This window comes from Amaranthus tricolor, chromosome 13, assembly GCF_026212465.1.
Source record: "Amaranthus tricolor cultivar Red isolate AtriRed21 chromosome 13, ASM2621246v1, whole genome shotgun sequence".
In the NCBI taxonomy this organism is placed as follows: Eukaryota; Viridiplantae; Streptophyta; class Magnoliopsida; order Caryophyllales; family Amaranthaceae; genus Amaranthus; species Amaranthus tricolor.
Genome location: NC_080059.1, coordinates 11,654,971 through 11,675,140, shown reverse-complemented (window position 1 = coordinate 11,675,140; position 20,170 = coordinate 11,654,971). Strand labels below are relative to the sequence as shown.

General features: G+C 35.0%; 2 protein-coding genes across 2 annotated transcripts; one reads left to right on the top strand and one right to left on the bottom strand.

Moving 5' to 3' along the window:
• Window positions 1-2,132: 2,132 nt before the first annotated feature.
• LOC130798009 (uncharacterized) lies at window positions 2,133-5,847 on the top strand. Its single transcript, XM_057660826.1, has 4 exons — window positions 2,133-2,375; window positions 4,002-4,160; window positions 4,569-4,850; window positions 5,027-5,847. Exons 2-4 carry the CDS (start codon window positions 4,023-4,025, stop codon window positions 5,669-5,671), a joined length of 1,065 nt encoding a protein of 354 aa, XP_057516809.1. The 5' UTR covers window positions 2,133-2,375; window positions 4,002-4,022; the 3' UTR covers window positions 5,672-5,847.
• A 2,337-nt stretch (window positions 5,848-8,184) lies between these two features.
• On the bottom strand, window positions 8,185-19,024 carry LOC130798008 (uncharacterized). Its single transcript, XM_057660825.1, has 4 exons — window positions 18,401-19,024; window positions 16,594-17,691; window positions 12,827-13,951; window positions 8,185-10,974 (listed from the first exon to the last, which is right to left on the bottom strand). Exons 1-4 carry the CDS (start codon window positions 18,600-18,602, stop codon window positions 8,465-8,467), a joined length of 4,935 nt encoding a protein of 1,644 aa, XP_057516808.1. The 5' UTR covers window positions 18,603-19,024; the 3' UTR covers window positions 8,185-8,464.
• Window positions 19,025-20,170: the final 1,146 nt, after the last annotated feature.

Genomic DNA, 20,170 nt, shown 5'->3' with positions numbered 1-20,170 from the left:
AAACGGGGATTGCAACATCCGAATTTCAAGTAAAATTGTTAGTACCAATAAAAATGTCAAATATATACTTGATTTGTACACCTTGAAAATAGGCAAATATGTACTCATTTCAATTGAATTTCCAAACTACTTGTCCAAGGTGATCACAGCCTCCGTTTTCGTAAAAGGATCAAAACAACGTTAAACATTTTCTTGATTTATGTGTATCAAAAAGGCAAATAAGTACTTATTCAACAAGATTTTTACCTACATGGCCATAACGAGCAATCACGACATTCGTTATTTGAACAAAATGTTATAATGCGTAAAAACGATTTTAGATGAATTCAAGACTTTAGAATTTTAAATTTAAATGATTTTTAAATGTTTGAAGTATAAATTAATGTTTATTATCTTTATTTAAGAAACTTAATATATTAATAAATTAATTTTATAAAAATAAATTTAAAATTAAACTGATTGATTAATAATTTAATTTAAAAAAATTAGTTAAAGGTCAAAGGTTTAAGTCAAAGGATTAGGTTTAATTAGTAAAAGTTAACTAATAATAGGTAATCTCCAATAGCAATCGAAAACCAATAACTCAGACAACCATATATACATATTTTAATTTTTTTATGGTAGTAATTTGTAAATAATAAAGATTGCGACTGTAATTTCGATAATTATGTAAGGTTGAGTTATTGGTTGTTTTTGACAAATATTCTAAAAGTTTTCTTATCCATTATTTGAAAAAGGCTATAAAAAAAAATTCTTTACTTTTTGTGTAAATACTTAGAGAATTTGAATGGAAATTGTAAAATGCATATTTCTTCTTCCCCTCCATTCACTTTTCTACTCTTCCCTCCACTCTTTCTCACGCACTACACATCTACGTAAAGATGCGGTTTGAAAACTCAATAATTACAGTTTTGTGATAAAGGGTAAAAATATTAAAATGGTGAAATTAAACGGAAATACGACAAGAATTTAACGGAAAATGCTACGGCAGTTAGATAAGGCATAAATTGGATGCTATCATGTGAAAAAATTTTACAAAAGTGCTACTACTGGCGTTTCATGAAAGTTCAATGCTACCATGTGGAATTTTCCTAAAATTTAAAAGTAAAAAAAAAATTGCATGAGTCTGAATGATTAAAATTTAAAAGTAGATAAGAATTAGTGAAATTTTAATATGTCAAAGTCTAAAAATTGAAATTTAAGTTTGAGAATTTATGCACCCTAAAAGCATTCCCTCCATTTCACTATTAAGTTTTCATTTATTTTTTACTATATCTAATGCAATAATTCAACCATTGTTAGTTTTGTATAATTTAGAAATAGATAAAAAGCTAACATTAATAAATTTATATTAAGAAGAATTAAATAAAAGCTCAACATAAAAAATAAAATACCTTTTAAGATTGATTGGTGTAAAACAAAAAGAATATACTTAGTATGGAGGAAGTAAACATTACCCCCTCTATACCTGAGAAGTTGCCTCACAATTTTTTTAATTTGTTCCTTTTAGGACGCAATAATTTTTGTATGGTAATATTCTCAATATTTTCATCTACATATTTCAAGTCGAAATTAAAATATCCACATAATGCAAATGATCTTATTATTTTTTAATATTTATATAATATACACAAGGATGGAGCAACGCGTTTAGAGACCTTGTTTATTTTCATGAATTTCTAAAAACAAAACCTTTATTATACAAAAAACAAAAACAGAACTCGATTTTAATTGTGAGTACTTTAACCAGATAAAAACTCAACACAATTTCTAATTATATTAAAATTGATTATATAAAATTAACTTAAATTAAGTTGTTAAAAATTTAAGTTATAGACTATAACCACCAACTCTACTTTATTACCATATTATTTTAACATATCTTTTACGTATGAGGCTCTTGAATTTTGAGGTCCTCTACAATTAGACACGGTGCACGCTTCAAAACCGTCCCTCAATGTACAATTAAGATAATTTTTTTATAAATTATTGTGAGAGATAATTTATCTGAAAAGCACATTAGATATGTAGCTTCTTATTTTAAGATCGTCTCTAAAAAAGACAGAATAGCGGTAATTTCTTTGGAACGGAGAGAGTATATAGGGCTTCCATGTTCCATGTGGGTGGTAGGAGAACCCAGCAAATAAAATGTGGAATTTAGAATGTCATAATTGGCGTGTGGATGCAACGCCACTTATATTCTTCTCTCTCTTAATTTCTTCTTCATTCCCACCTAACCCAATTCTAATTACTAACTCTTCCCTTCTTTGATTCACAAAATAATAGTTTATCCATATTCTTTCGCTTTAATTCTCACATTCTTCTACCCTATACAGTAGGAGATTTTGTTTCTTCCCCTTTTCATTTGATTTTAGGTATGTACTTTCTTCATCTGCTGCTCATTTTTTTATCTGGGTTTTGGTTCTATTTTTCATTCAACAAGTAATTATGCAGATAGTCAACTTTTTTAATTGATCATTTAATTGACTTTTTGGAGGTGGCTTTTGATTTAATTGGCTTATTGTGCAATTTTAGTCGAAGATTAGAACTTTTACTTAATTTTGGATTTGCTACCTTATTATGTCATCTGGTCTTGCAAGTTTGTGTTGATTTTGGTTCTTCATTGATATTGACACTTGACTATTCAATTATTTTTGTGTTTCTATGCTTCAAGGTTCTCTTATTCTGAATTTTGATCCTTATTTTTCTCATTGATTATGAATTATGATTATGATGAAGTGTATTTCAAGCATTTGATGAAGTGTTTACTTGTTCGTTTTTAACTATGTGTAGTTCGTTTTGGTAAATAGACAAGTACTCTATTGGGTATAGAAATCACTCCAAGAGAATGTTTCAATTGAATTTACTTGGTCCATTTTCTAGAGTAATGGGGATATTGGATATTATGGGATCAAGGTGTTCCCCGTAAAGCTTAAGGGTATATTTTATTGCCAGTTATTAGACCACCGCTACTAAAAGGATTAAAATGTTGGCTTCTAGAAAATATCATTGTAGGAAGATAGGTGTAGTCATGAGCATGCGTAGATGCATGAGTGGACATGCTTTGAAGGGTTGAATTCGAAATAAAGACATGAGAAAGAGTTTAGACGTGGTAATTGGAGGTAAGATGAAAGAGAATATTTTTAAGGTGATTTGGGCAATGTGCAACGACAAACTATTGGTGAATTATTAAGAGAGATAGGAAGTTGGAACTTGGGGCATTTACTAGAAAGGGTGAGGAAGAGCTAAGATGACTTGGAGGGGCATGATTGAAAAAGGATTTGAAGAAACTAGTTTACAAGGTGCGATGGTAGATAATTAAACTGTATAGAGAAGGAAAACTCTTGTGGACGGCCGCTATAACAGATTTATTGGTTTATGTAGTCGACCCCAATGTTTAGGCGTTGGCATTGTTGTGCTCTATTTATTAGGTGCTTTTGCTATGCATCAGTTGCAAAACATGTTGATATCTAACCATGTATGCTACTTTTGTGCTTGCTTTTGGGTTTATTCTCATCTTAGTTTCCAGCATTTACATTGTTTTAATAAGGCTAATGTATCGACATTTCTGGTGTCGGATGTGGTAGGTGGTAGGATATGTTTCATTTTCTTTTTCTTTTAGAAGACACATGGGAAGGGTCTAGAAACTTTCTTTCCTTCGGATATTGGGCTTTGAAATTGTTTCTAAACTTGTTTGAATTGGCTCTGACTATAATAGCAATATTCCCTATTGTTTGAATCTCTGATTTCATGTATTTACATCTTCAAGGGGGTTGTTCTGTATATGTTCCCTTGATCTTTGCAATTCTCTACCTCATGGTGTTGATTTGTGTTGGTGGATTTCCATTTAGAAGATACTTATGTTGAAAATACATGATTATCGATGTTACGATTGAATGGTTTTTATTAAATTGTCGTTGCATATTCACTTTATTTTCCTTCTGAACTATCGTGTGTAGTGAGAATCACTGTCCCTTATTTTGTTTTCTGCTTTGCACCAGTTGAATTATTGTGTTGGAATCATGGACTTTTGCTTCAGAGAACCAAGTACTACGGAGTTGCTCCCTTCAGACCAGGAGATCGTTCGATGTCCTTTCTTGAGGAACATCAACGCACCAACAAATCTTTCTTTTTCATCTTCCCTGGCGTTTCGTCTTCCCGTAAGTCGCATACCCTTTACTAAATTACTAAACTTTTCCCTGTGAATTTCTTTTTCTACTTGTACTTAATTTATTGACTTTTATAATCTTCAAATCATCATTTTTAATTTCAAAGGATCAAATTCCTTGCTTTAAAGATTAGCCCAGCTGGGTCCAAGCTCCACCACCTAGTACATAAAAGCTTTAAACATTATGCTGCAGGAAACCTGTTCTTCATATATATACTTATGATATGCATCAGTGTCACTTGATTTACTAATCTCATTGAGAATAAAAAAAGCGAATTATGGTCAGTTTTGGGCTATTTTAGGGTCATTTTGAGCGAATTGCGAATTCAATAAGCGAATTAACTGGCGAATCATGTTATGTTGATATGCATTTCCCCCCATTTCCTCCTATTTTGCTTAGGTGCGAGGAGCTGCAACCAAAGGTCCAATTTTTGAAGATGGTCCCAATTTTGACATGGCATTCAAACTATTCCATGGCCGCGATGGGGTCGTCCCACTTTCTAGGAGATCAAATGTGCCATCTGAGAATTTCGAGATTGATCAACCTGCCCCTCAGTTCAATCCTTTAGCTGCAAAAGCAGCCACCATCAGTCTTTCAGGCTTTGGAGCTGGATGGCCCTTCAATTTTGATGCATTTTCTCAAAAGTGGAAAAACCAAAAGAAAAAATCTCATTCGTCGAAGGTAAATCCCCAAATATCTTTAATCATTCAAAATCTGTTTGTCTTTATTATACTCATGCCTCAATTTCTATTGATCGATCGAGGCATTGATTTTCTGGAGAATCGTTTTTGGTGGGCTGAAAATCGCTGAAATCCTTAAATTTTGATGACCTTACATGTGTATAAAATATTGCCTAGGGAGGAGATGTTAAACACGAGGCATTGGGTAATGAGTGGCTGCAAACCGGAAACTGTCCAATAGCCAAATCTTATAGGGCTGTAAGCTGTGTTATGCCATTGGTAGCGAAGGCCTTTCAGCCCCCGCCTGGTGTAAAACTCCAGTGCCCTCCTGCAATCGTTGCAGCTCGAGCAGCCCTTGCTCGTACTGCCCTTGCAAAGAACCTTCGGCCCCAACCACTCCCCACAAAAATTCTCGCAATCGGAGTCCTGGGAATGGCTGCAAATGTCCCGTTGGGTATATGGAGAGAACATACCAAGAAATTTTCCCCTGCTTGGTTTGCTGCCGTTCATGCAGCCGTCCCATTCTTAGGTATGCTGAGGAAATGTGTCTTGATGCCTAAGACGGCTATGGCGTTTACTATAGGAGCATCAATATTAGGTCAGGTTATCGGATCGAGAGCTGAGCGATACCGTTTGAAGGCCAAGGCTGCTACAGAATCTGTCGTACCCAAAATCCCTGTTGGTGAAACGAACACGCTGGAGGTCGTCACTGTCAACAGCAGCGGGACCACGTGCGGTGGGCAATGCAGTGATACGGTGAAGTGGGACGCGTTTTCCCTTAACGTCAGTGAAGCCTCACCGTCACCCGGTGTATGCTGCTAAGATTATTTCTGGTTAACCCGTATCATATTTGCATTGTTTATAGCATCCATCGATTTGCCTTGAAATCTTTCTGTATTACTTGCTATATGTGTTCTCCTAGCCAATACTCCAATTTCCGGTTTGCAGTGTATCATTCGGAAAGGGAACCTCTAATAATAAAATTGTTTCACCAAATTTGTAGGTCGTGTAGTACGTTTATGTTATTTTACCTACTACTCCCTCCCTTTTTTAATGTCAATTTCTTTATTCTCATTCTCGTGAACATTTCTTACCGGTAAATAGGGAATGTAGGGGGTGAGTTGTTTCACATTCATTTATTGAAAAGATGTTGATGCGTTGTGATTTACACACTTGCCATCATCATGTCATTCTAACAGGCCTTAAAATCTGGATTAAGCAAAATGTTATCTAATTCTATCAAGTAATTGAAGAAGTCATTCACATCGTTATTTTGTTGATCTTATTAAAATTTAATATCATAAAGGAGTGTAATAACTAACAACTGTAACTTGTAATAACTAATTCAATTAATTCAGCTCATGATATGATAATCTTTAATTTAATTCACTCATAGTCTGATTGCAATCAGTAATTCGATATTATAGGAAGAAAAATAATAATCTAACAATTATTACTTCTTATTTATCGCTATCTTTTTCACACTATAAATATTATATTTCAACATTTTTCCAATACGATCCACACATGTAAATGCAATATGAATGAATTTCTGTATTCTAAACACAGATCCTTGAGCTTTCAATCGACAACTTTTCATGTTCGGAAAAAAAAAAGCAAAACGCATAGCTTATGTGTTTTGATCTAGGCCAAAACGTATAAGTTGTGCGCTCTACGCTAGGGCAAAATTTTGATTTTTTTCACCAAAATATTTGCCTTTATAAAGTAACTTATACTAAACATCAAAACATAATGGGTGTGTCATTATAATTAATCCATTTTTATAGTTAATCTCTTCAAAATTGTAAGTGAACACTTAATAAATTAAATATACACGGACTAACCCAATATAGATAATTTGGCCTGACCATAAAACTGTCTTATTTAAGAAGTTGTGTCATTATAACCTTCTTTAATTTTCTAATGTTTCATTATGGAATGATTACCTGCCTTCTAATCGATTCGACATCTGATTTTGAATCCTCCTATAGGTATGTCTACACGAAGTGATAAGTATCTATGTATGACTTCACCCTTTAAATAACCATCAACATCCTAATAATGTTCTTTTTTTTTTCCTTAGAAAAGTGTAGAATTCCCAAATATTGATTAAATATTTTATTCTCATAATATTGTTCACTTAGGATGGGTGGGTATTTGTTGGAAGAAACTAAGAAAATATCACCCCATTATCAAAATATTCGGCATTCTCTTTTATTATTATTAGTATTATACAGTTTGTGATTTCATTTTAAATTATTCATTTCGAAATCAGTCAGTCAAAATGAATCAAAAAAATAAGGTAGAAGTTCATCAACGCAGTATAATGTAAATGGAGTGCAACCAATAATTAAGTGGAGCCGATAAATGTTATTGTCGAGGGTTGTTATTTGTTTAGTTGTCATTAATTATGTTCATTTGGCATATTAGTAAAGTCAAACGAGTGGGGCTACTTAATTCTCATAATTTTGTTTTTGCTTCCTCTTCTTTTTTAATTAATATTCTTAATTTGTCTTTTTCTCACATTCTATCTCCAACAAAAGAAAGGGTTCCACTTTACCTTTTTTTTCTTATAATTTTATTTAATATTTTTTAAATAAAGGAAAAAACAAATCCTAAAATACCAAAAAAAAAAAATTTCTATTTTGGCAAAAGAAATACTTCATTTTAAACTTATTATTATAAGATTATAAAAAGTACTTACATTCATTTTTTTTTATAGTCTCATTTACTTTTTCACACTTAGTGAGACATTTTAACTAATAATATATTTAATCAACTAGTCTCTTGACAAAACCGTTTCTTTGAGAGACGCATCTCAAACTCAACATATTAAAGATTAATGCATACTTACCATATTCTTAATGGCTATTTACATTATCTTTAATGCTTACTTAACATGTCTTTAATGCCTACTTTCAATATCTTTATTGTCTACTTACAACATTTTTAATGCATATTTACAATATTTAAAAAAATATATAATTGGCTGGCCAAATCAGAAATGGTCCCTTAAAGAGACCGTCTTTCACAAGAATTTGTAATATTTAATTGTATATAATTAAAAATTATAAACAGTTATTAATAATTGTTACGTTGAGACAAATAAAACAATATTTCATTTGACTACACTTAACTTATAAATTAAGAAAAAAATATGAATTAAAAATAATAAATAAATAGTTAGCCAAAAGCAAGTGGAAAATGTAGGAAGAAAGAGATGGAGTAAATTAAATTACATTCATAAAAACCAGTGATTGCAGTAAAAAGGGTAAAAAAGACAAGTTAGTAAGGAGTTAGGATCAAAATTAGATGTGCGATATGAACAAAAAACATGAGAAGGGAGGAAGCCATACGATATCGATCGATCGACTACATTTCTAACCTCCCAAAATTTGCCAGATTATGTTGTGTATTTTCCATCAAATACAAACAAATACAAATCCTGCAAATATTACAAGCAATCTAATGGTAATGGGTAGACCTAATTTCAAATCTTGTTGGTAAAACAGAGTTGAATTCAACAATACAAAAACCTAATGTACAAACCTTTTGCGCCAAGCCAACGCAACCCCGTTGGGCCTTGCTTCATCTTTAAGGCCCCCGCCATTTTCGTTACCTTCCTACGTCTCCTCCCTGACTTCGCCAAGTTTCCTCCCTAATCATCCCACCACTACCTCCAAACTGTTGACTCGCGTAATGTAATTTAAGTGCTGCTACGGGATCTGTGATCCCGGTGCATGATCCTCCAACTCCTTGTACAACGTTCAGCTTTACTAAACTCTTACCCTTCTGCGGTAAACCAGACATGGGTTCAAAGCTGTTCCTGGGTTCCTCCGAAAACACATCCTGAGACCTTTGTTTCATATCTAGTCTGAACGGCTGCAGCCCTTCTTGGTTCCTCAGAACTGCATAATCTATTACACCTCCATTGCTGTTGCTGAATTCCCTCGGTGAGAAGACACAAGCACCGTTCATATTGCACTCATTACCACCACTCATGGCGGTTACTTGCAACGGCTGCTGATCAGACTTGGGTGAAGAAATCGAATAATTTGCAAAAGCAGCTGGGTATTTGGCCAGTAGCAAAGCTGAATCTGGAAAAGACGGCAAACCTGTCTGTATCTTAGTTCCATCCCAGAAACCGTAACTTCTTATTGGAACATTCTCTAAACCAAGAAAACTATTGTGGTCGTCAGCAAAGCACGTCGAATTCCCCTTTGAATCTTGACTAGCAGACAACTTGCCACCGGAAAAGGGATGGTGCTTCGGCTTCTCATTAGAGTTTGCTTTGTCAATTGAAGATGTCTTGCTGAGAATCTTTCCAAATAATTTTACATCACCGTTTCTGCATGCTGGTTTTTCCGCTTTTGAAGAGCAGCTTGACCCCAGATCACTTTCATTCTGTTGAACGAGAGCTAGCTCGGGAATTGAATTGTGAGACGCAGTACGATTACATTTTCTGAGAAATGAATCTTGAAACGGATGTCCAATAATGCTCTCAGATCCAACTGTGTGAGTGACAACATCGTGCAAATTTGCCTTGATGGATAAATCCAACGGGAAACCCTTAGATTTACAAGGGGGTGCACCAGATGGAACACGATCAGCATTATCCTCTGACGTTGATGGTCTAGCAAGCTCAACAGGGGCACAAAACAAACGAGCTTCAGATTTGATGTCAGCGATGCCAGAAGCTGCTTCGACATCCATAGCACCTGGAATTCGAGGCACAACGTCATCAGCACTTCTATTACCAATTGTTGCATCCATCTTAGCTTTGGCATCTATATCAGTTCTTACAGCAGCAGTAGCTGAATCCTTGTCCGGGTCATCAACCACCCCACCACTATCAACCGGATCGGAGACATCCAGATTAGCATTTGGAAGCAAGCTTTCAATTTCCATATCAGCATCCTTATGATCAAACTGTCCCAGACCACAATCATCTTCCACCATGTTCAATTCAGGACCAGCGTCAGGCTTGGACACATCTTGATTAACATGCAGCAGATCTTCATCCATTCTAGAACCTGATTTGTCACTGCAGACAACAGAACCCATTTCTACGATGCCAGCATCTTCAGTATCGCTTCCTCCACCATTTGTGCCATTACTTGCATTAGTTCCTCCATGCCCAGATTCAGTTTGGAAAGTGTCCAGACCAAGACACTTCCGTGCCTTACTGAAAAAGACTTTGCATTGATCTCTGGATTTTGTCCCAACATATCGAGAAATAATAGAGAAATCCTTTCCATGAGATGAGAAAGCCCGCACAAACAGAGATTTCTCATCATCTGTCCAGTCAGCAGGGTCCATCTCTCCACAGCTCTCATCAGAACATGAATCATCGACATTCTGTGTGACCTCTGGAGTCAAAGGTCGCCTAATGGCAGAACCAACCTTTTGCTGCTTCCAGTCTTGGTTTCCATCAGCGGGATCTACGGAACTAGTGATACAGGAACTCATAGCCTCTGACGATAACGAACCACAGATGCCAGCCAATACATCAGCAGCTGCAGTCTCTCTTTCATCTTCAGGACCACAAAAACTATTTGAAGCTTCAATGAAGGCTTCTGACCCTCTAGACTTTCGACTGCTCGACTTCCCTAAAAGCATTTTTGAAGTTTCTAAAGCCTGATCAGCTTGAGCAGCAGCAGCACCCAAAATATCAAGAGAAGCGGCATTCATCTCCAAACTCCATTTCTTCCCAGATGTCACCATATATGTACTAGCAGATAAAGGTTTTTCTAGTTTTTTCTTCTTGATTTTCTCAAAACATTCTGATTTATGATTTTTGTAATAGAAATCGATGCATTCAGCCGTGGACTTGTGATCAAGAAATGAAGCAATCTTTCGAAAATCTTTCCCGTGGATAGATAGCTTATCCATGAAAATTTCCTTCTCTTCGGCAGTCCAAGGGTTAATCAAAGATCTTTCCTTCTCAACTGCACAAGGATCTTCAACCAATCCATTAGTTGACACAAACCTCGTCATCCTCTCTTTCTCATCCAAGATCATAGCTGGCATCTTCAAACTACTTCTATAAACTTTCACCTGAGAATCTGAAAGCAGATTGCTCGTAAAATTAATTATCTCTGTTGTCGGAACCAGGCTTGAACTTCCTGCTCCAAAAGCAAATCAGAGTGTTAAAAATGAAGCAAACCAACCATGGTACACTTATAAAATTAATTATATTCTAGCTTTTAATTAACTGTAAATATAAAGTTAAAAGATATATCATCTTTACAATTATAAAAATTTCATGTACTTGCTAATTCGCAGTTTATAAATAATGATTAATAGTATTCCTTTTAATCAATTAAAAGATAAAATCAAATAAATCTTTATTTGCCCAACACTTCGAGGATGAACTTAAATGAACAAACATGGCTGATAATTAATTATCCTATACCATATCAAAACATATTTGTAGGATCTTATGATCCTATAATCCGATTTTAATCATAGCCCCTTATCAATCCCAAGTAGGATCCCGATTCGAACAACCTTGCTATAAGATATTGCATCCAATAATAGTCAATCTTACAGCAACACTTCAAGCTTAAAACCACATGTAATAAGAGCCTCTAATATAGTATCACTCTAAATAGCAATCGAAATCCTTTCACCGAGGACACCTGCTATCCAACTTTGTCAAGAAAAACCTGATTTTCCCGACCTTGGCCATCTCAAGAACTATTTTAACTAAACTCAGGCACTCATGCAGACCTTGGTTATTTTCCGAAATGTTTACAGTTTTGCCCAAACCACAAGTACATTAAGTGAAAGTGACTCAACTTAAAACACCAAATAAATACATATCAAGGTTTGCAAAGAGTAGCACGCAAAAGGCACAATAATGAACTACTATATCCCACAAGCAAACATATCATAGAAACTAATTCCTCAACGTCAACGTTGCAAGCCATTGATTTTTCCTGAAGAACTCCTCTTTCTATCAATTGTCCACCACGAGAAAATCCTCAACATAACCAGAGAGGAGTCAAACTAATGCCACATTACCACCAACAAGTCAAAGTGGGCAAATAATTCAAAAGTAAGGCAAGTAGTGAAAGTGATACGGCAACAAAGAAATACCCGAAGAAAGTCAATGGTGAGCGTCAAGATACTAATAACAATTTCCCTGACCAATGTCAATTGCAAAAGTGATAAGGACTGCTAACAATGCCCCAAAGGCCCAGACCAACGTCCAACTCCTAGGACTATCCCACTTCCAGCAAGTCCTATAACTAACAATATGCTCCGTCTTTTCATAAAATGTGGTTGGTAGCATTAAAATAGTAGCACGAACAAGAAAATAAAAGTAATGCCTACATCACTTTTAGTTCTTCAACTATGTGAAAATGCAAGAAAAGGCTGAAACATTTCTTATATTTTATATTATGTAAAGTAAAAAGACGGTAAAATACCATCCACGAGCTTATGCACAAAGATCCTCTGTCTGTTTTAAATAATTTTCAATCAGAAAATGAATCCTGCACTTTAGCAACCCCTATTTCTAAGAAGTAAGAACGGAGATGAGCCTGTAGGTTATCTATCTATAAACTAGAGAATTTAGAATCAAAGTCACAGAAACACTAAAATATACTCCGCAGGAAAAAGTACTATTAAAAAAAATTGCCGTTAATCACAATCACAAGCTGCTAATTCCGCTACATAACCTTGTAAACTACAGCTTTCAATATTCAATCCTACAGGGCATACCCGAAAGCCCTAAAAGATGCATGGGGAAGAAGGTAAGATTAACCCCGAAAAAAGTGATCCGACTTTTGTTTGTTTAGAAACATCCTATACAACATTTTCTGTCAAATCATCAAAGAGCAACTTCCTAATGCATTCAGCTTTGACTTATAGTCTAATCACAGATCATTTGTAACAAAAGCAACTGCAAAACATTTAGTTTTAAAAAATTTGAAGCACATTCAAAATAGAAATTTCTGGAACTTTTTTTACCTGGTGAAGCCAACCGTGAACGAATGGATGACCTATGCTTATGACTGCCAATTTGCAGTGTACGTGAGCTCAGATCTTGCTTCTTAGGTGGTTTTGATCGATGACTTCTCAAAGAAAGCAAACGCAAATCCTCTTTCCAAAGATGATGAAAAGTCTTAAACTTCAAAGCTAGCACACTCTCTTTAAACCTGAGTGACTGCTTCCTCCTTAGAAACTTCTCTTGGACTATGGGCTCAGCAGGCAAGCAATATATTCTAGAAGCCTCCATCGAATAATCACAGCTAGGTAATAACTTAGCAGCTCTGTCTGCAGATTCCTTATTGCAAGCTGATATAGTGTCAAATAGATTATCCTCTTTTTTAGCAAACGCATTAGGATGGTCCATACAAACAGTACTATTATCAAATAGAACCAAATTTCTATCATGGCTTTGACAAGATGTACCCACATTTGTCTCATCATTATGTGTACCCAAAATTTCCATTGCGTTTTTGGTAGATTCATCAGAGTCAGTCTCCCCAGAAGAACTTTTGCACTCCTCAGGGGATATTCGAACAGGAGGATCCACAAATTTGGATGTAGCGGTACCAGGGCTATCGATATCTTCATCCCTACTATCCACATTAACACCTCTAGCGTCATTGCATGCGTATTTATCTTCCATAACTATATCTCCATTTGTAACCACTTCCAAAGGATGTGGTCTAGGGAAGACATTTAATACATCACTTTGTCCATCTTTACAATCTGCAGGCCCTGAATTCGAAGATGCAGGACAATGGAAGCTTCTAATGGTATCAGCCTTCAATGAAGTCAATTCTTTTTCAAGTAAATCAATCTCAGTTTCAGTCACTTCCAATGCCTTTGAGATATCACCTTTCCACAACAGCAGTTTATTCGAAGCTAAAGATCTCATAAAACCAGAGTCCATTGAACATTGATCATCTGCCTGTAACAGTTCAGTGAGCATGGAGCCCAAGGTGGTGATCGAGTTCAGATCCAATTTTTCCAGACTAAAATGTGAACCTTCAGGCTGACTCACGGGCACAGGCATCGAAGACACACTGAAGTTGCTAGTATCACCATCAACATCTACACTTTTCCCATATGTCTTGTCTTCCAGCCCTGTTACATGTTAAATATGATGAGCACAAAGGACGTCACAAAAAAATCAAAAGATAAAAAGGAAGGGATTATGGAATATTATACCACTGTAATAAATTCTTAATACAGTTCTAACTAAAGAGAAATTCAACATGCAGCTATGAGAAGACAAACAAAACAAAAATGGAAACGGCTACAACCATTAACCAACAAACTACTCTAATGGAACCATGAGCTTTGTTAACAACATAAAAGTCAATTGTTCAGCTGCGTGAACAAAAGTCAATCTTCGGAGGTAGTGGCTCGTTCAAAGTTGCAAACATAACAAAATAATCAGATACAGACTCAAACAACTAAATTGCAGGTGACCCGATCATGAAAATGAATAATGTCATAAATTGTTGCCAGAGATGTGCAAGGGTCTAAGACCCAAGGGTAGATTCACCCTTGATGGGTTTGGGTCTTAGCGTTTTCGGACATTGATGGAAACTGGTAGAAAAAGATAAGGCCTAGGTCGATGTTTTGACCAAAAATCCTAATTATATGTAAATGAAATTAATTTTGAGTTAATATCTAACTCAACCTATAAATTTTTATCATTACTTGCTATAAAGTTTAACTTAAAACCATTGTAACTTTACCATTAGTTGGTTTTTGATAAATTATATGTATTTTCTAAGTTTCTTATTTCAAATAAAGAATCATCAATTTAAAGCATTGTATAATCAACTCTTTATTATATTCATATTCTCACTAAAGACTTTGTTCTTTTAAAGTTGAAACATTTAACAAAGTCAGTTTAGAAAATGTATAATCATAGAAGTATATAATATAGAAAAAAAATTGAGCCGTTACCAGACCCTAAACCCTACAGCATTGGGCAAGCGTCCAAGTTCTTTAAGATGCTACAAATCTAAGTTCCACTTCTGAGTCCACTAAAAAAATTAGGGTCAGCATGAGAAATAAGCAAAATGAAGAGCAACCATGACAGCACAGTAAATCTAAAGAGCTACAGCAGTTACGGCAGTGAGTCTAAAAATTTTAAGAAATTTAACATAAGGTATAATTTAAGGATTTTGAAATGACGAAATGAGAAGGTTTCACAAGTATTTCACAGAAAAAAACCAATCCTTAAGCATTCATTTAAGAAAATACAAGAAGCTTACTTATGTGTAAATCGGCTAAAATGGAAGCCAACATTAATTCAGTAGTAACTAGCTACATACTACCTCCTGATCAAATGTCTCAAATGTTTGTAGACACTATTCACCAATAACTCTTAGTTAATATTATTCAAAATCTATAGGACAAAACTCAAAACATAGTCAAGTAAAATCTTATTTAATTACTCTCAATGTGAATTATATTAAAATCAAACTTTTAATTTTGTATTGTTAACTTTTTATAATATTTTAGCAATATTTAGGATTAAAATAGTACGACATTTGATGAGAATATGAACGAGTATAAGATAACCTAGCATAACATTGGAATATGATTTTCCAGACAACATATATAACATGCCACCGCATGAAATCCACTGAAAACCATTTACCAAAAATACAGGGTTCTTCACTTGACACCGTGATTATGTTTACAACAACTCCGTCACCACATAAAAAAAAAACCAGCTTGTAAAACCTTATCTAGTGGGACAGACACAAACTGAATGTGCATGATTGTGTAAACAAGAATAAATAACAAAGCTAACTGGTTCAGAAGCAATAAAACTAGTCAATGACCACTTTGCACTAATTTGCAAAATTTGCAACAGAAAATACAACTTAAAATAAATGATCCGAAGTTTCATAGACAAAATCTCAAAATGCATGTTTTTCCACATCTTCACTACAAGGCATCATGACATAAAACGTAAGATGTGACAATGTTTCTCCATTGGGACCGGGAGCCAGGATTCACTGTCACACGTGTTTTAACATAGTTTCACCAACAATAATAGTTTTAAAATTAAAAAAATAAAGTGCCTGTAGCAACAGAGAAAAGTTTGCTTTAGAAGCTTGAGAAATTCAAATCAATACATGCGTTGCAACAGAGGAAGGGACATGCCAAAATACCCAAGAGTCAAAAACCTCACTTATTATACCATAAAAGCGCATACCCAGATGTACAGAACAACTCACTTCACCAAGGAAATTCATATACAGAGTAGAAAACAAATAAGTGAAACTGAGTGAGTGACCTTAACACCTACATATTAGACCCTAACACAACAAATACCAAAAAAGGAAACAAAAACACCACCAACATAAGTCCTATAAAACCAAACAACACAATTATGTGCTAACGCATAAAACAGCTCCCACGTAACCGGAGTTATGTACGCAATCATGTACCTGTTAGTAATAACAACGAGGTTGTTTCTAATTAACCATTGAAAGCAAACATCATCGGTAAATACATAAGTGCACATGACTCATTCAACCATTTAATATAGTCAATTATAATCTAAAACCAAAAAAATAAATATCTTTGACCCCATCAAAATAAGGAACCTTTGAAAGGGATCTAGATAATAGGGATTTCACAAGAATCACGTAAAAATCGGATTTTATATTGTAGCTCTGGTAGTAAGAGAATATTAAAAGGGATAAAAATTAAAAATTTACCAAAATGCAACTATGCAGGTAGAAAGAATCAATTACCTGGTGAGGAGCTACAGGCAAATGATGATGGTGTGACAGGTGACGAACAATCAGAGAAACCTGTAACCTTGGGACTCTTGTCAAATGGATTTGAGGTGAGTGAATGCGACGGCTCCACATTGGAAACTGACATTGCATTAACAGCCTTGTTTACATTGTCCTCTGGGCCATCAACTTTCTTTTTCTCATACTTTGCCAACCCCTCCCCCCATCCAAGACGTGGCTTCTTCCTAGAAGATGCTTCTTCTGGAGGAGCAACAGCGGCAACACAAGGAACACCATCTCCAGAAGGTGATTGAACAGGGGCAGAATTCTTTGGGGGCAGCTCACCTTTCACATCACTGGACTCCCCTCCGATACTCTTAGAGCTACTAGAATGACTAAAACCAGAGCCCCTAGATGTCAAGCTTCTTGAACGAGACCATTTAAGAGAATTCCACTCATATGTTCCCACCAAATTTTCTTTATCAACCTTCTGTCCTACACCGGACCCATTAACATCACTTGACCTATCAACCTGATCCTTCGCCAGAATCTGATCACAAGGATCTGAATTGGGATGAGCAGTTTGCTTAGGTGAATCACCAACTAACCTCTGATCATTAGTAATATGTGGCCTTCCAACTCTATTTGCCGGAGAAATATGTTGGTGGTTAGGTGAATCACCAACTATCTTCTGATCATTCATGATATGTGGCCTTCCAACTCCATTTGCCGGAGAATTATGTTGTTGGTTAGGGGTATCACCAGCTAATCTCTGATCATTAGTAATATGTGGCCTTCCAACTCCATTTGCTGAAGAACTATGTTGCTGGTTAGGGGAAGCACCAACTAACCTCTGATCATTAGCAATATGTGGCCTTCCAACTCCATTTGACGAAGAACTATGTTGGTGGTGACCGACTTCCCAAGAATGACTTCTCCAGTCTTTCTGTCCAAAGGAGGGACGATTATCCCTGTAATACCTACCATACCTCCCATCTCCCCGCATCCCAGACGGTCTAAATACATCATCATCCATGAAGCGATCGCCAGAACGAGGTGTTGAATACCCGTGATCCTCAGGGTACATATGCCATCCACCTTGCTTAACATGACCTTCAGAACAATAAATTTAACACAAGGATCAACCTAAAAGATGCAATGAACCCAAGCAAATACTGTATAACCCAGAAAATACAAATGAGCTAAAAGGTCTCCATCTAACCTTAGGGGCTGTTTGGTTTAAGGGAAAACATCTTCCTGCACGATTTTCTCTAATTTAGTTTGTTTGGTTTGACAAGGGGAATTAAAATGGAAAAGTTGGGTGGAAAAAAGTTGTCCAGCAACTGGCGAATGTTCTCCTCCAAAAATGAAAGGAAACCAAATTTTTTTTCAATCTTCTATCCCCATCACGTCTATTTCCCCCAAGAGTTTTTCATCAAATCAAACAAAGGAAAGTAGGAATCAAAAAATTGATATGCTTTCCTCTAAACCAAACACCCCTTATGGACTTTGAGCATCCTATTGAGCCCTAGAGGAAGCTTTACAACCCGGTATACAAAAAAAAAAAAAAAAAAAAAAAAAAAAAAAAAAAAACATTTCACAGACATAAATTCAGGAAATGAACATAAAGAACTCAATAATCGTAAATTATTCCCAAAGGCAACTTCAGAAAAGCAAAACTGAAACTAAAAAACGTTGACCTAAGCTGCCGACAACAGGAAAAATAGAAACCCTAAACAGCTGTAATAAAATAAAATTAAAAAAAAAAAAACCCTAGAGTTAAACAGAATTTACAATTAAATAAAAAAAAAAGAAGACTAACCAGGAGGACGGCGAAAGTCGGAAGAAGGGAAACCCCAACGAGGGGAGAAATCGTTGTTATGATTGTTATTGTTAAAATTACGGGATCCAACATATGAAGAAGAATCTCTCCATCTGGAAGAAGAAGAAGAAGATGAACCTCTTTCTTTATCCCTATCCCTAAACAACTCCTTCCGATCCCACGGCAATGGCTCCGGCGGCATCAATCAAATTTCTTTCTCAATTCAAGTTAATTTCTTCTTCCAAACAAATAAATAGCAGAAATTAAACGAAACCCACAAATTTGACACCCATATCATACAACAAAAAGAAGAAAGAAACCCAAATTGAAATTTGTTTTTCTGCGGCAATGATGTTCAGAGAGGATTAATTAGGTAGGTTAAGATTTGGGGGTGAATTTGTAAAAGAGAAAAGGGGGGGAAATGGGAAAAGAGATTGGGTTTATGAGGGATTAGAGAAAATCTTGTGATTGCAGAGGTAAGGAGGTAGAGAAGGGGCAGTGATGAGGGAAGAGAGAGAAAATAAAGATGATAAGAGAAAGAGAGAGAAAAAGAGAAGAGAGAAGCTGGTGGTGAGAAGAGACTACTTTAGGAGAGAGATTGAAACGTATCTCAACTTCTTCTTTAATTCTTTTTAATTCCTTCCTTCACGTCCGTCTTTTTTTTTTCCCTTTTTTTTAATTTTTGATTGATACACTATTATTTTATTTATAAATATATAAATAAATAAATTTATGGAGTAATAGACCTAGGACCCAAGTAAATCTTCAAAACTAGACCTTCAAAACTAGCCCGACCCAAGTAAACCTTCCAAAACAAATCCTACCCAAACCTTCAGAATTGATAATCTAAATTCACCATATTTGACCCAATAAGGCAAACTTATTTGTGTACCCGAAATTTTTGTGAGAGACAGTTTGAGAAATTATTTTTAATTGTGACAGCCTATAAAGAAAAATGAAGAATAAGAATAAGCATTAATCTTTAATGGATTGGGCATGAAAAACGTCTCTCAAAGAGACGGTCTCAGGAGACCGGTTGTTTAATTGTCTCATTATGGATGACAAATAATCGGTATATTTCTCTAAATGATCACTTTATGATTATAACTGATCAATTTAAAACTCTAAGTGTAGATTAGGTCAGCTTAATAGAGTTGCTCTCACCATGAGATCGTCTCATTTGAGAATTTGTGTACATGTATCAATCATATGAAACTCAGCAGGTATGGTGAAGGATTGTTTAGCAGCCCACAATAGAATATGTATTATTTGAAAATGTTTTCCTTTATGAATTTAAAAAATACTACCTTTATTCAGTTTCAGCAAAAACTACCTTTATTTAGATTCACCAAAAACTACATTCATTTAGTTTCACGCAAAAGCTACATTTATTCATGCATATCAACACAACAGAAACAAAAAAACAAATCATAACATCAAGGAGGATTATGATGGAAGAATTGATGCTTGAATTTGATAATTACATTCCAAACCAATCCAACAACAGAACGCAAGAAATCGCAGATTTATTCATTTTTCGAATTCTATTTTGATTTTTCTATATTTGAATCTAATAAATATTTTGTTGATTTAAATAGGTTTTGTCCATTGAGAATTTAATGATCAAGTTTAATGATGCGAATATGAATGTTGATGAAAATATCAATATCATTTGATTTTACAAAGGTAATTAAAACATCTAAATTTTTTTATAAAAAAAAACATCTAAATTATATGTAGAACACCTATTATAACTACTAAAAATGCCTA

Bases quoted from the DNA above. Each gene is read 5' to 3' on its own strand.
- LOC130798009 (XM_057660826.1), top strand. From the start codon at position 4,023: ATGGACTTTTGCTTCAGAGAACCAAGTACTACGGAGTTGCTCCCTTCA. The intron at 4,161-4,568 runs GTAAGTCGCATA...TATTTTGCTTAG, and splicing joins CCCTGGCGTTTCGTCTTCCC to GTGCGAGGAGCTGCAACCAA. The intron at 4,851-5,026 runs GTAAATCCCCAA...AATATTGCCTAG, and splicing joins AAAAATCTCATTCGTCGAAG to GGAGGAGATGTTAAACACGA.
- LOC130798008 (XM_057660825.1), bottom strand. From the start codon at position 18,602: ATGCCGCCGGAGCCATTGCCGTGGGATCGGAAGGAGTTGTTTAGGGAT. The intron at 17,692-18,400 runs GTTAGTCTTCTT...ATTGTTCTGAAG, and splicing joins CGACTTTCGCCGTCCTCCTG to GTCATGTTAAGCAAGGTGGA. The intron at 13,952-16,593 runs GTAATTGATTCT...AACATGTAACAG, and splicing joins TGCCTGTAGCTCCTCACCAG to GGCTGGAAGACAAGACATAT.